Genomic DNA, 11195 nt, shown 5'->3' on the forward strand with positions numbered 1-11195 from the left:
AAAGAGGAAAGGCAGATGAAAAGCTGGGGAAAATCATCTTCCCCCTTTTCCCCCACAGACTGGGTGTGATTATTAGTGGCCTCCCAGAGGCAGTGCCTGAGTAAGGATAGGAGAGCAATGCTGGATTCACATCTCAAATGACCCTCATTGTCCTTGATGTTATTATGTCATGAACTGATACCCCACAAAACAACAATAAAGCAATCTAGATCCCTCTCCCTGCTCTGAAAAAGAGCACCATTGTGAACACATAGTGCATATACAGAAACATGTACAGGGTTAGGTGTTGCGGTTTAGAGGATGTTGCAGCAGACTTTACCCTAGAGCTTCTCTACCCGGCCCAGTTCAGCGCTTCAGTGCTCCAAACCCTCTGTCCCAGGGCTGGACACTGCGCTCTCACCGGCCGGGGAGCCATAAGGCTAGCTCTGGTCTGTCTGCTTCCACAACCGGCGATGATAAAGGAGGCGAGGAGGGTTATGCGTTGTGTCATGGAAGATGTTTATTCGCATGGTGCAGCAGAGGCCAACGACCTCCCCGAGGCAGAGATGCCTCGAGGGCGAAGGCCTCACATGCACAGCCACATGTGGAGCATAGACACACGTGGAGCATAGACAGCAAGATGGCGGAGGGTAAGGGGTTTTATAGGGAAACAGAGAGGGGCAGGGACAGCACACAGGCCCAGTGACCTCTGGGTACAGGGGAGGTACAGGGGCGGAGTTAGGAGTACAGGAACCAATAGGGAAACCCGAGGGAGTGGCCAGGGCCACGTGGGGTTAGGGTACAGGAACCAATAGGGAAAACTGGGGGCGTGGCTAGGACTATGTGGAGTAGGGAAGGCAGGACAATAGGTGACAAGTACAGTCGTTAAGAAAGGGGTGTGGGGAACTTGCAGCCATTATCACAATATTTCCCCATTTTTTACTAAATTAAAGAGGGAAAGGCTTTTCTAAAAACTTTCATAGCAAATTTTTAAACAACAGGAAAATGGTAAAACAACATAATGTAAAGCAATGACAAAATTAGTTTTGCTGTGAGTATGGGGAAAACGATGATGCAGCTGGCTGATTTTGATGTTGGAATTCAGTAAGGCTGAATTTTCGGACTGCAGTATGTTTGTAGTCTGTTTTTCTTTTGCTGGGGCTGCTAAGATGAAGGCAGGGTTTGCAGCAGCAACGGGGTTGTCACCGAAGTCTTTCTCAGCTTAGGAGAGGGAGAAAACTTTGGACGCAGCGCAGCTCCACTGGGTGACACACAGCTCTTCCCTGCTGTGGCTCTGCTGGGTCTGGAACAGTTCCACTAGGCTCCAGCACGGCCAGATGGCAGCACAGCTTCAGGGACTGTTCTGGCGCAGCTCTACCGGGCTCCGGGGGCAGTGTCTGCTGCGGGGAGCTAGAGGTGCAGCCCCACCGGCTCCTCCGAGCTTGCTACGGGAAACTGGAGGTGCGGCTCCGCTCCTGGCCAGGCTATAGCTGCTTCTGGCTGAGAGGGAACACCTGAGAGGATGGGAGGAGGGGCCCGCACCGAAGAGAAATACTCAGATGGGGAAGGATCTGTAACCAAAGGGAGCGCCCACCGACGCGGGGGGAGGGGCTACAACGGAACACGAGGGATGCAGGGGGTGGAGCTTCGGCAAGCTTGGGAAAATTTTAAGGGGAAGAAGGCAACATGGCGTGTCTGACCATGCGGCCGGCGCCATATTGGAAAACACGTGGAGTCAGCTCGGCTGAGGTTTGGGGCACAGGAAAGGAGGTTAGCAGGGATCTCGAGTTAGAGTGATCAGTTCTAACCCGGGAAAGGGACAGGAGAGGCTGAAAAACGTACGATCAGCTGTCTCCTGAGGGACAGAGGGGGAACACGAGCTGGTGGAGGAGGGGGTGCCACCAACACATGGTCGGCACCATGTTGGGGGATACATGCAGGGGAAGGTGGTTATTAGGGAGAGAACAAGGGTTTTTCACTGCCAGATAACTAAATAAAACAAAACACAGATTAGTTTACTTTATCTCTCGCGTGCAAAAACTTCCCATACAACAGCTGATTCCCCATTCCTTATAAAATATGTCTAATTTTATAAGAAAAACTTCTCCCAAAATGGGGGCACAAAACTTAGGTCTCTCCTTGTTAGAAGTGGGTTTTTTCTTGTCGAGATTTTACATGGAGCGCGACTCCCTTCACCTCGACAAGACACCACCTCTAACCCTCCACCCACACCGAGGCAAAAAGAACAAACTAAAAAGAAAAAGGGACCCTCGTACCAAGCCGACCAGGCTTTCACCGGCTCCCCTCCCAAGGGGCTTTCCAGAGGGCTTACCAAGCACGGAGAATCAAAAAAAATCACTCGGGATGGTCCACCGCCGTTCGGCCGACCTCCTTGAAAAGCGCGACTTTTTTCCAGAGGCTACCAGCCGCCCCTTCGGTCTTCTCGCTGAATGCAAGCTTCTCGTCGGGGAAATGGCTTCCCAAATGCGACTACTCCCCTGCCGCAGTTGCGGCTGCAGGGGGACGCTTTCCAGGGTGGCTTCTGCCCCATGTTTGGGTGCCATTTGTTGCGGTTTTGGAGGATGTTACAGCAGACGTGTGGGGTTGGTTTGGTTAGGTACCACACCCACATGACCAGACCAAGCAACACTGACCAGTAGATCAGGACCTAACACAACAAATCAAATCTGATTAGATCAAATTTGTCTTCAACTCGCTCTGGGCAGATCTGTTGTTATCTCAACCCTTCATGCCTCACATTGGGCACCAAAGAAGGCTGTTGTGGTTTAGGAATGGTATTCTCCAATTCAGTGTTCCCTAAAACCACTCCAAAGCATGCGCTGCTCCATCACTCCCACTCCCCTTCCCCTCTACAGGCTGGAGAGGAGAATTGGAGACATAAAAGGTAAAGCTCAAGAGATAAGAACATTTTGTACTGGAAAAAGCAATGAGATAAGAAAACATCCAGTAACAACAACAGTGCTAATGACAGAGGGTACAAAAAAGAGGCAAATGATTTGATGTAGGAGGTGGACCCCACACAACAATACCACTCCCTTTGCCACACTACACTGACCCAGAAAATGACATAAGGTGGTATAGGATAACCTCCAGGTCCTAGCCATACCTGCTCTTGCCTACTGCAAAAATTAACACAGTCCTGACCAGAATTATGAAGAGAGATAAAGATTACAGCATTTTATACTGAAAATTTTCAAACTCTGAAGGGGAAGCAAAACCTGCAAATTTTTTATATACCATAGTTAATATCCACATGTGTATGAGCATATGTATGTATATATAAATCTATATGCTTATCTAAAATTCAAAGAAATTTAGTTACTAATTAATCTGTTAATTTCTGTCAGACTTTAAATATATTTTAAGTTCTGTTATTCTTCACTCCTCTGGTGTGGTATGTTTAGATGTGAAAATCACTTTACATGACTTCTGTTCTTCAATAGCTTTAAGTTTCTTTTACAAAAATGTGGTTAAATGTGAATTTGTGCTTTTGTCTGCAGGAATTAGAAACAAAATTTTAAGGTACCACTGGAATAATACTGAAGTTGAAATAATGGGGCAGACCAAGGTTTTCTTTATCCAACAACCCGTGATAAAATTTCACCCTAGGGCTTAGCCCTTCAAGTGCAGACTAACTAGCTTAAAACTAGCTGCTGCTTTTTCTTCTTTACATGATTTCAGGAATCTCAGGTTAACACTGGCTATAATTTTAACATATTCAGTACTGTGAAGTAGCTGGGGAGCAGAAGCCATATATCAAGTTCCATTTGTTTTTCCTTCTCAGTTGTGTGTATGTTTGTGAGTATTTAGCTGTTTTCACAGATGTTAAGCAAGCATTTCAGACAGTGTTTAGGATGTATCTGAGTTGCTATTAACAAGGTTGCTGGATCTGGATAATGTTATAGAATTCTTTTCTTTCTCTCTCCCTTCCTGTTTTTTCTTGTAATGCTTAGTTGGTAAGTATGATGCCGGATTTCAGAGCTGTTGCTTCATTGCACATAACTAACTCATCACTCTCTTTAACCTGTAGCATGAGCAGCAATTGCATAATGAAATTCGAAATTCCGTTTTCTGTGCTCATCTGTTAATACCCTTCAATCTCTGCGGTTCGTGTCTCATGTCTCACACCTGTTATCTTTTATCTTTTCTCCTCCCCCTTCCTCACTTCTTTCCACTCCTTCTTCCTCATCACTTCTTCATTCTCAACAAAGAAAGAAATGCTGTGATATTTCTTCTCCTTCCAAAACCTCCACTAGAAAGCATTGGCCACATCAAGGTAAAGGGCAAAGGCTTGAAACGGAAGGTCTTTCACGCTAGCTGTGAATGGTATGCTGTGCAAAACAACAACGGTTATTTTCTATTCTCTAATTTCCACCATTTGAAATGCTTTAATTTCTTGTAAAATCAGAACAAGATAGAATTTCAGAAAATGCCTTTTTCTATAAGGCACAGTGAGTCAGGCATTATCATGCTTTTCCAGATTGTTTGGCAGTAAAGTACCTAGTTCATGAACAGAATTACTGTCACCAGCTGGGGAACAAATAGCAGCCCTTTCTCTCCCCTGTCACTCTGATGGGTCATGTCAGTGTGAAGATAGAAAGTACTGTGCTGTTGCTCTGGAGCAGGCAGGTGAGGGACCAGGCCAGGACAACAGCCAGGTTGCTAAATACCACAGGTTTGTGACAATCTTTTAAATTTGCTCCTAGACTTCTTAACTTATGACCTCATTTGATTTTAGAGGAATCTTCCAGAATAAATCATGACCAGTTTTGGATGATTTTTGCACCCTTTATATGTGAAATGCCTACTGAGACAGATCTTCAGTTCTGATTATTGCATTATTATTTTAAAGAATTACCAGTAATAGCATGATGTGGAAGAAATAGGAAGTGATTTCTGGCTTACTTCAGTCTGCAGGGGTTTCCCCATTGACACCTGCAGGACTAGGCTTCTGTCTATAATTTATATGGGTCAGAAGCCTTTAGAGGCAACTGAGGTTGCTGGGTTCAATCACACTGTCAGTCTCTGTAAATGGCTAATTAAAATGCAGTTTAGTTTTACAGACGGGAGTTCATAATTTTCTGTAGTATGGGAAGGAGAATGTAATATTGTTTTCGTATATTCTCCTTTCCCTTTTGTACCTTTATGGAAGAAGATTTGGAGACAGGCTGTATATAGGAAAGAGCCTTTCCCCCTTGCAGTGAGGGCTCCGGGACCACTGGAGCATAGCTGGGCACTGAGCTAATGAATTACATATCGTTGTCTCAAATTCATCTTGTTCCTTTTACAAAGAAATATAAATGTATAGTGCAACCAGTTAGTACAATCTGTTCAAGCTTCTGCCTTGTGGGCCCTGTAGAAATTTGCCTTTTGAAACACCAACTAAAGTCGGGATGGGAGAAGATGTATTGATCTCTCAGTTGGCCCCCAATTCACTCCACCTCTTCAGCAGCATTCCTAGAGCTCCTTTCATGTGCAATGAGCTGTTAACTTTCATGTTCTCATTAAAGACTGGATTCTTCTGGGTTATGGTTTGAATAATGATTCCCCATCCCTGCAAGGGAACTGGAGGTGTTTCTTTCCCTGGTTAGCAGGAGAACTTCCCACTTCAGTGCTGCCTCAATTGCTCAGGGCAAGGGGGTTCTGCAGTCCCATAGCTCAGTGGTTTCTGGAATCATCTTTTCGCTAGGGGTGGATTTATGGCTAGTTCCATGAGCAGTACCATCACCCACAGCTGGTAAAGGGCTAGGAGATGCTGTGGCAGTGACAGCAGCACTGAAAATCCTCTCTGCCCCTTGCTATGAGATCCCGTGCTGCAGGTGCGGAAGGCAGCACTGACCCGTCTGGTTCTTGCTGTCCTCTGCAGGCTTCTGCCCAGAGACTCAGCCGGGAGAAACTCCAGCAGCAGCAACAGCACAGGTGGATGGAACAGACTTAGCCTCTCCAATGTCTCCTCGGACTAGCAAGAGCCGTATGTCCATGAAACTGCGCCGCTCCTCTGGCTCAGCCAACAAGTCCTAAGTGGCAAGATGCCTGCAGCTTTCTAGTGAACAGAAATTGGCCACCCTTCCTGCAGCCTCTCACTGGGTTTTGATTTTTTTTTACTGCTCACACCTTTCACTCAAGGATAATGTCTCTCATGTGTGTGTGCCCATGCCCTGCATACTCCTTTTCTGTATGTTTATTTTAAACAGTGACACTGGAATTTTACTTAAATATTTTAGCTTTGTTTTTTTCGTCAAACTCCAGTCTGCCTTTTTTTTTTTCTTTGCAGTGCAGTTTGTAACCTGCACCTTTTACCTTCTTGGATGATTATGATATTCTAACTTGGAGTTTTAACTCTGGTTGATCTTAATATGGAATTGGAGACTGCAGTTGGATTACACTGTATTTATTGTGCCCCATTGCAATTTTCTCTGTAACAAAGAAAGAAACATGTACAATTTGAAAATGAATGTACAATTTTAAATTGAAATTGCATTTGTAAAGTCTTTGTCAGATGTCACAATGTTAATGCACAGGATGTGTACAGATTATTTATGTTGAGAATAAAATAGTTCAATGGCCTTTCAAGCATTACAGAGTCCAAATGAAATAATTTACTCATAGCACCAACTCTTTCATCATAAAGTGATGTATCATTTGATAATTCTGCAGATAATCTATGCCAGAAAAAAAAAAATCACTGTGCTGAAATTCTACTTATGCTTGGCTTCCAAATATTTTTATAATGTTTGCTTTTCCAAGTGGTGTCAATAGTAAATGCCATCAAGTTTCATGAGTTTTAGCCATTATCATTAGGCTGCTCCATCTAGATGTATATTCTCTTTTCTTACATTAAAAAAAAAATTAAAAACAAACACTTGCTGTGATGATGGGTACTAGGGAAGAAAAGGGAACATGCTCCGGGAGCCTGGCCTGAAATGCTGATAATTTCAACCCTCTGAGCGCAGATTAGAACACAAATTCCACCCACCCAGAGGTATTTTCCTACAAAACGTGAAATGCTCACATTTTGAGTCTAGTAAACAACAAAATGCTGTTAACAAGATGTAGCATGGCATTGGTACTAACTGCATGTGTAAATATATCATATGGGCAAAAATAAAAAAAGAAATTATGTATTGTCATTCATGTAGTATCTACAAATTTGTAATGGTTGAAGAGAAGACATGCTATTTAATAATCCAATAAAATTATTCTTTCCACCTTTTGTACATTAGTCATTCACCTCACTGATTAGATTCTTAGACCCAATTTATAGAAGAATTGTGTATTACATGGACATGGAATACACAATTAAATGCAATACGCAGCTTAGTTTTCATTTGCATTTAAAAGTACACATGAGTTTGCAAGAATGCCCAACTGAGAACTTTCCGCCAGATCTAGTAAATACATTGCATGTAGCTCTGCAGGTAATATAAAGCATAGGCCGTTCCCTCCTGCAGGCTGCTTGTTCAAGTGCTAATTGTAGGAGCAGTTAATAATCATCACATTTGTGTGGTCTGGAGCTCGTCATCTTTGACTACACAAGGGGAGAAAGGAGAACAGTGATTTAAAAAAAGACAGTGACTTTCTCCAGGGGCAAACTCATTTAATTGCATAAACAGCATTTTTACATAAGTCTCTGTTACCAACAAATGATGGAAAAATGCACAACTTAAAATAACATGCTTTATTTTTGGCATATTAGTGAGTTGCAAGTTTAGCCTCCTTTGTCAGAAAGCAAATCTTGGCTGCATTAGGTTATATTGCATTAATTCATTTGTCCAGGTCCTGGAACTAAAATGACAAAGTCCGTGAACACATTTAACATAAAGCACTTATCGCTCACTTGCAGCCTTTGGGCACGATACATCTTTTGTTGTGTGTAGCAAAATATAAAACTACAGAAATAATTTATTTAGGGGATGCTAATCAAGAGATTGAAATATTTTGCATGCTCATTTCAGAGAGAGTGTTAGAACAAAGACTATGACTGGGATCAGTTTGGTTCTTCGGAAATCACCAGCTGACCCACTTTGCCCTGCTGTATTCAAGAAAGGCGTGAGCTTTGTCTTAAATCTTTTATTGAATTTTCTTGCCCTTATTTTTAGCCTCATCTGCTATCACATTTAGAAACAAGCCATCGTGGGAAAATTAAATAAGTAAATAAATAAATAAATAAATAAACAAACAAATACTGGCTGAAGTGTCGGTAGCTGGTAAATTCAACAGCATTTCAAAGCATTTGGCCAGAGCACTGTCAAAGCCTGGGAATACACACCACAGATTGCTTTGCTAAAGGTAGGTGTCATTAGGGGGAAGGAAAGTAGCCTGTCACCTGTGCTTTAGCAACATGTGTAAAGACTGCCTCGTGTCCTAATTTCAGCTGTTCACAAGACTCGGAGGAGCTCACATCGAAAGCACAGCTCACAGGGGAGAGGGGTCGGAGGCTGCCTGGAAAGGTGAGCTGCACACAGGGTCCTTCCCGCCTGCCTGCGATGCAGGAGCTGGCGGGGCCACACACTGCCCAGCGTGGTGAGACTGAACTGCCCTTCTGGCTACTGTCGGTGCCGCACTAACGAGCCACTAACGGAGCGGAGCGGGTTTTGGAATGGGCAGCTGCCAGAGACGTGTGTTTTGCCTACCGCACGGTTGCTAGAGTACAGACACACAGGGTAAGCAGGAGATGCATACTTAGCTATAGAAGATCAACATCTTGTATTTCAGTTAAGCAGACAGCACAATTAATTTCCCATACGTTTTGCTAGCTATTATATGACTCGACACTGACTTAATATGAACATTTACCTTGGCTATCTTAGTACAGAGTACAGCAAACGAAACACCTTACGAATGTTGAAGCTCGGGGGCTAAGGCTATTAAAACAAGGTCACTAGATCAGGCTCCTTTTCTCACGAAAAATAATTCCTCTCTTTAGATACCCTATATACAGCTGTACTTCTGTCCGTCGCCACGGAAGATGTACCGGCGGTAGGCCGACGGCATCGCCCGCCTCTCGGCTGCTGCCGGCGAGGCTCCTCGCCTGCTGCCGCCAGCCCGGGGCCGCCCAGGAGGCTGGGGGGCTGCCCGGCGCTCCCTCCCCACGGGGCTCGGCGTGAGCGCTGCCGGCAGTGCCGCCCGTGGGCTGAACACGCCGCCGTGCCGGTGCGCGTCGCTACCCACCGGCCGGGGAAGGCGAGCGGGAATCACCGCGCGGCTCCTCCGACGTCGTAGCCGTGAGAGCCGCGACTTTCCATAGGAATTACAGCGTGGCCGGGGCTCGCTCGGCTAGCCCGGGCTCTCGGAGCAGTCCCACCGGGGCGGCCGCGGGCCTAGCAGCCCGGCCGGACGGGCACCTGGAGCAGCAGGACCTGCCTGCTCTCCGGCGGGTGGCACTTGCTGGCGTGCCGCGCCAGCCCGGGCGCGCTGAAGAAGGTGGCGGGGCAGTGCTTGCAGGGGAAGCCCTGCCGCTCGCCGCCCGCCGCGCCGCTCTCGGGGACCACGGCGGGAGGCGGCGGCGGCAGCAGCAGCTCCTCCCGCACGGCGTGCCACAGCCGGTGCTTGTCCCTGATATCCGCCGAGGGGAAGCGGGCGCCGCAGAGGTGGCAGGCGAAGGCGAGGGGCCCGCGCTCCGGCGGGCCGAAGGCGGCGGGCCGCGCTGCCCCGTGGGTGCCCAGGTGCTTGCGGAGGTAAGCCTGCCGCCGGAAGCGCTTTTGGCAGCAGGGGCAGGCGAACGCCTCCCCGCCGGGGCCGCCGCCCGGACCGGGAGCGCCGCCGTGAGCCGGGCCGGGGCCGGAGGCGGCCGGGGTGCCGCCGGCGCTGTCCGCGCCGCCGCGGTGCTGACGGGCCGGCGGCGGTGGCTGGGGCGGGGGCGCGGCGGGGCCGCGGGGCCGCCGCTCGGGGCTGTTCTCCTTGCCCGGCGGGGCGGAGGCCGCGCCTTCGGCGCTGGGACCGGGACGCGGCTTGTGCCAGCGGCGGTGCGAGGCCAGGTTGGCGGGACAACTGAAGATCTTGTGGCACTCGGGGCAGCGGTACTCGACGCGCACGATGCGGGAGCAGCGGTGCTGGGCCAGCGCCAGGGGGTCAGCATACTGCTCCTTGCACAGCTGGCAGATGAACTCGCCCAGCGGCGTGCGCCCCGCCGGCGGAGCCGGCCGGCCCTCGGGCCCCTCCTCTTTGATGCGCAGCCCCAGCACGGGCGAGGTGGTCACCTCGTCGGCGAAGCTCAGCTTCCTCGTGGCCTTGCCCTTCTTGGCCGGCGCCTTGGCCCGCGACGGCCGCTTCAGCGCGGGCACCGAGGGCAGCGGCGGGGCGGGCAGCGGCGTGCGCGGCTGCAGCAGCAGCTTCTCGGCGGGCGGGAAGGAGGCGGCCAGGGGGAAGGACTCGGCGGACGCGGGGGAGCTGAGGCACCGCTCGAAGAGAGCCGCCCGCGGCCCCGCCGCGCTGCACGGCCCCGTCGCTCCCCATGCGGCCGGACCGTCCGGCGGGGTGAGCCCGGGGCCGCCGCAGCCGCCGCCGGGAGGCCACGTCGCGGGGCAAGCGGCGACGGCTCCCTCCTCCTCCTCCTCGCCCTCCTCCTCCTCCTCCGCCCCCTGCCTAGCGGCGGGGCTGTCCCCGCCGGCGGGCGGCGGGGGCGGCGGCGGGGCGGGCGGAGGCTCCCGGTCCGGGTCCCGCTCCCGCGGGCGCGCCCGGTAGGAGCCGCCGGGGCGCCGGCTGCGCTTGACGAGGAAGCCGCGCGGCATGGCGGGGCTGTGCGGGGCGGCGGGAGCGCGGCGCCGCCAGCCCGCCCGGCTTTATAGCCCCGGTGCCCGCTCCAGCCCGGGCGTCATCCGCCCTCCGGCGGCCGCGGCCAATGAGGAGTTGGGGCCGGCGCTGGCGGCGGGGGGCGGCGGCGGCCGGAGCGGGCCGGGGCTGTCGCCGCCGGGGCGGGCGAGCTTGGGCTGCAGGACGGGCGGGGTGTCCCGGGAGCGCTTGCCACGGCGCCCTGCCCTGAGTGAGCTGTGGGCCGGGAATGGCTCCGAGATGGGAGAGACCCCGAGATGAGAGAGACTCCTGCCGAGGAGCCGCGCAGGGCTCGAGCAGGGGCGTCTCGCGTGAGTGTTTGTGCCGGTGCCTTCATCCGCCGCCGGGGCCGCACGGATCGCCCCCACGCCTGTCCGCTGAAGGGAGCCAGAGCTGAGAACCGGCTCCGTCCTCCTCCACGGCCA

General features: G+C 50.5%; 2 protein-coding genes across 3 annotated transcripts in view; one reads left to right on the forward strand and one right to left on the reverse strand.

Moving 5' to 3' along the window:
* The window catches only part of RALGAPA1 (Ral GTPase activating protein catalytic subunit alpha 1), a 131537-nt gene extending 124320 nt beyond the window's left edge, over positions 1-7217 (forward strand). The window contains exons 41-42 of one of the 2 annotated variants that reach the window (XM_085061879.1): positions 4212-4326; positions 5867-7217. In XM_085061879.1, coding sequence (XP_084918005.1) covers positions 4212-4326; positions 5867-5963 — 212 coding nt within the window. In that variant the 3' untranslated portion in view covers positions 5964-7217. The remainder of the gene's footprint in view (positions 1-4211; positions 4327-5866) is intronic. The other variant, XM_085061880.1, reaches the window with a different exon arrangement.
* On the reverse strand, positions 6226-10730 carry INSM2 (INSM transcriptional repressor 2). The gene has a single exon (XM_085061877.1). The coding sequence runs from the start codon at positions 10728-10730 to the stop codon at positions 9321-9323; it is 1410 nt and encodes a 469-aa protein (XP_084918003.1). The 3' UTR covers positions 6226-9320.
* Between the last annotated feature and the right edge of the window lie 465 nt (positions 10731-11195).

This window comes from Lichenostomus cassidix, chromosome 5, assembly GCF_008360975.1.
Source record: "Lichenostomus cassidix isolate B80296 chromosome 5, HeHo_3.0, whole genome shotgun sequence".
In the NCBI taxonomy this organism is placed as follows: domain Eukaryota; kingdom Metazoa; phylum Chordata; class Aves; order Passeriformes; family Meliphagidae; genus Lichenostomus; species Lichenostomus cassidix.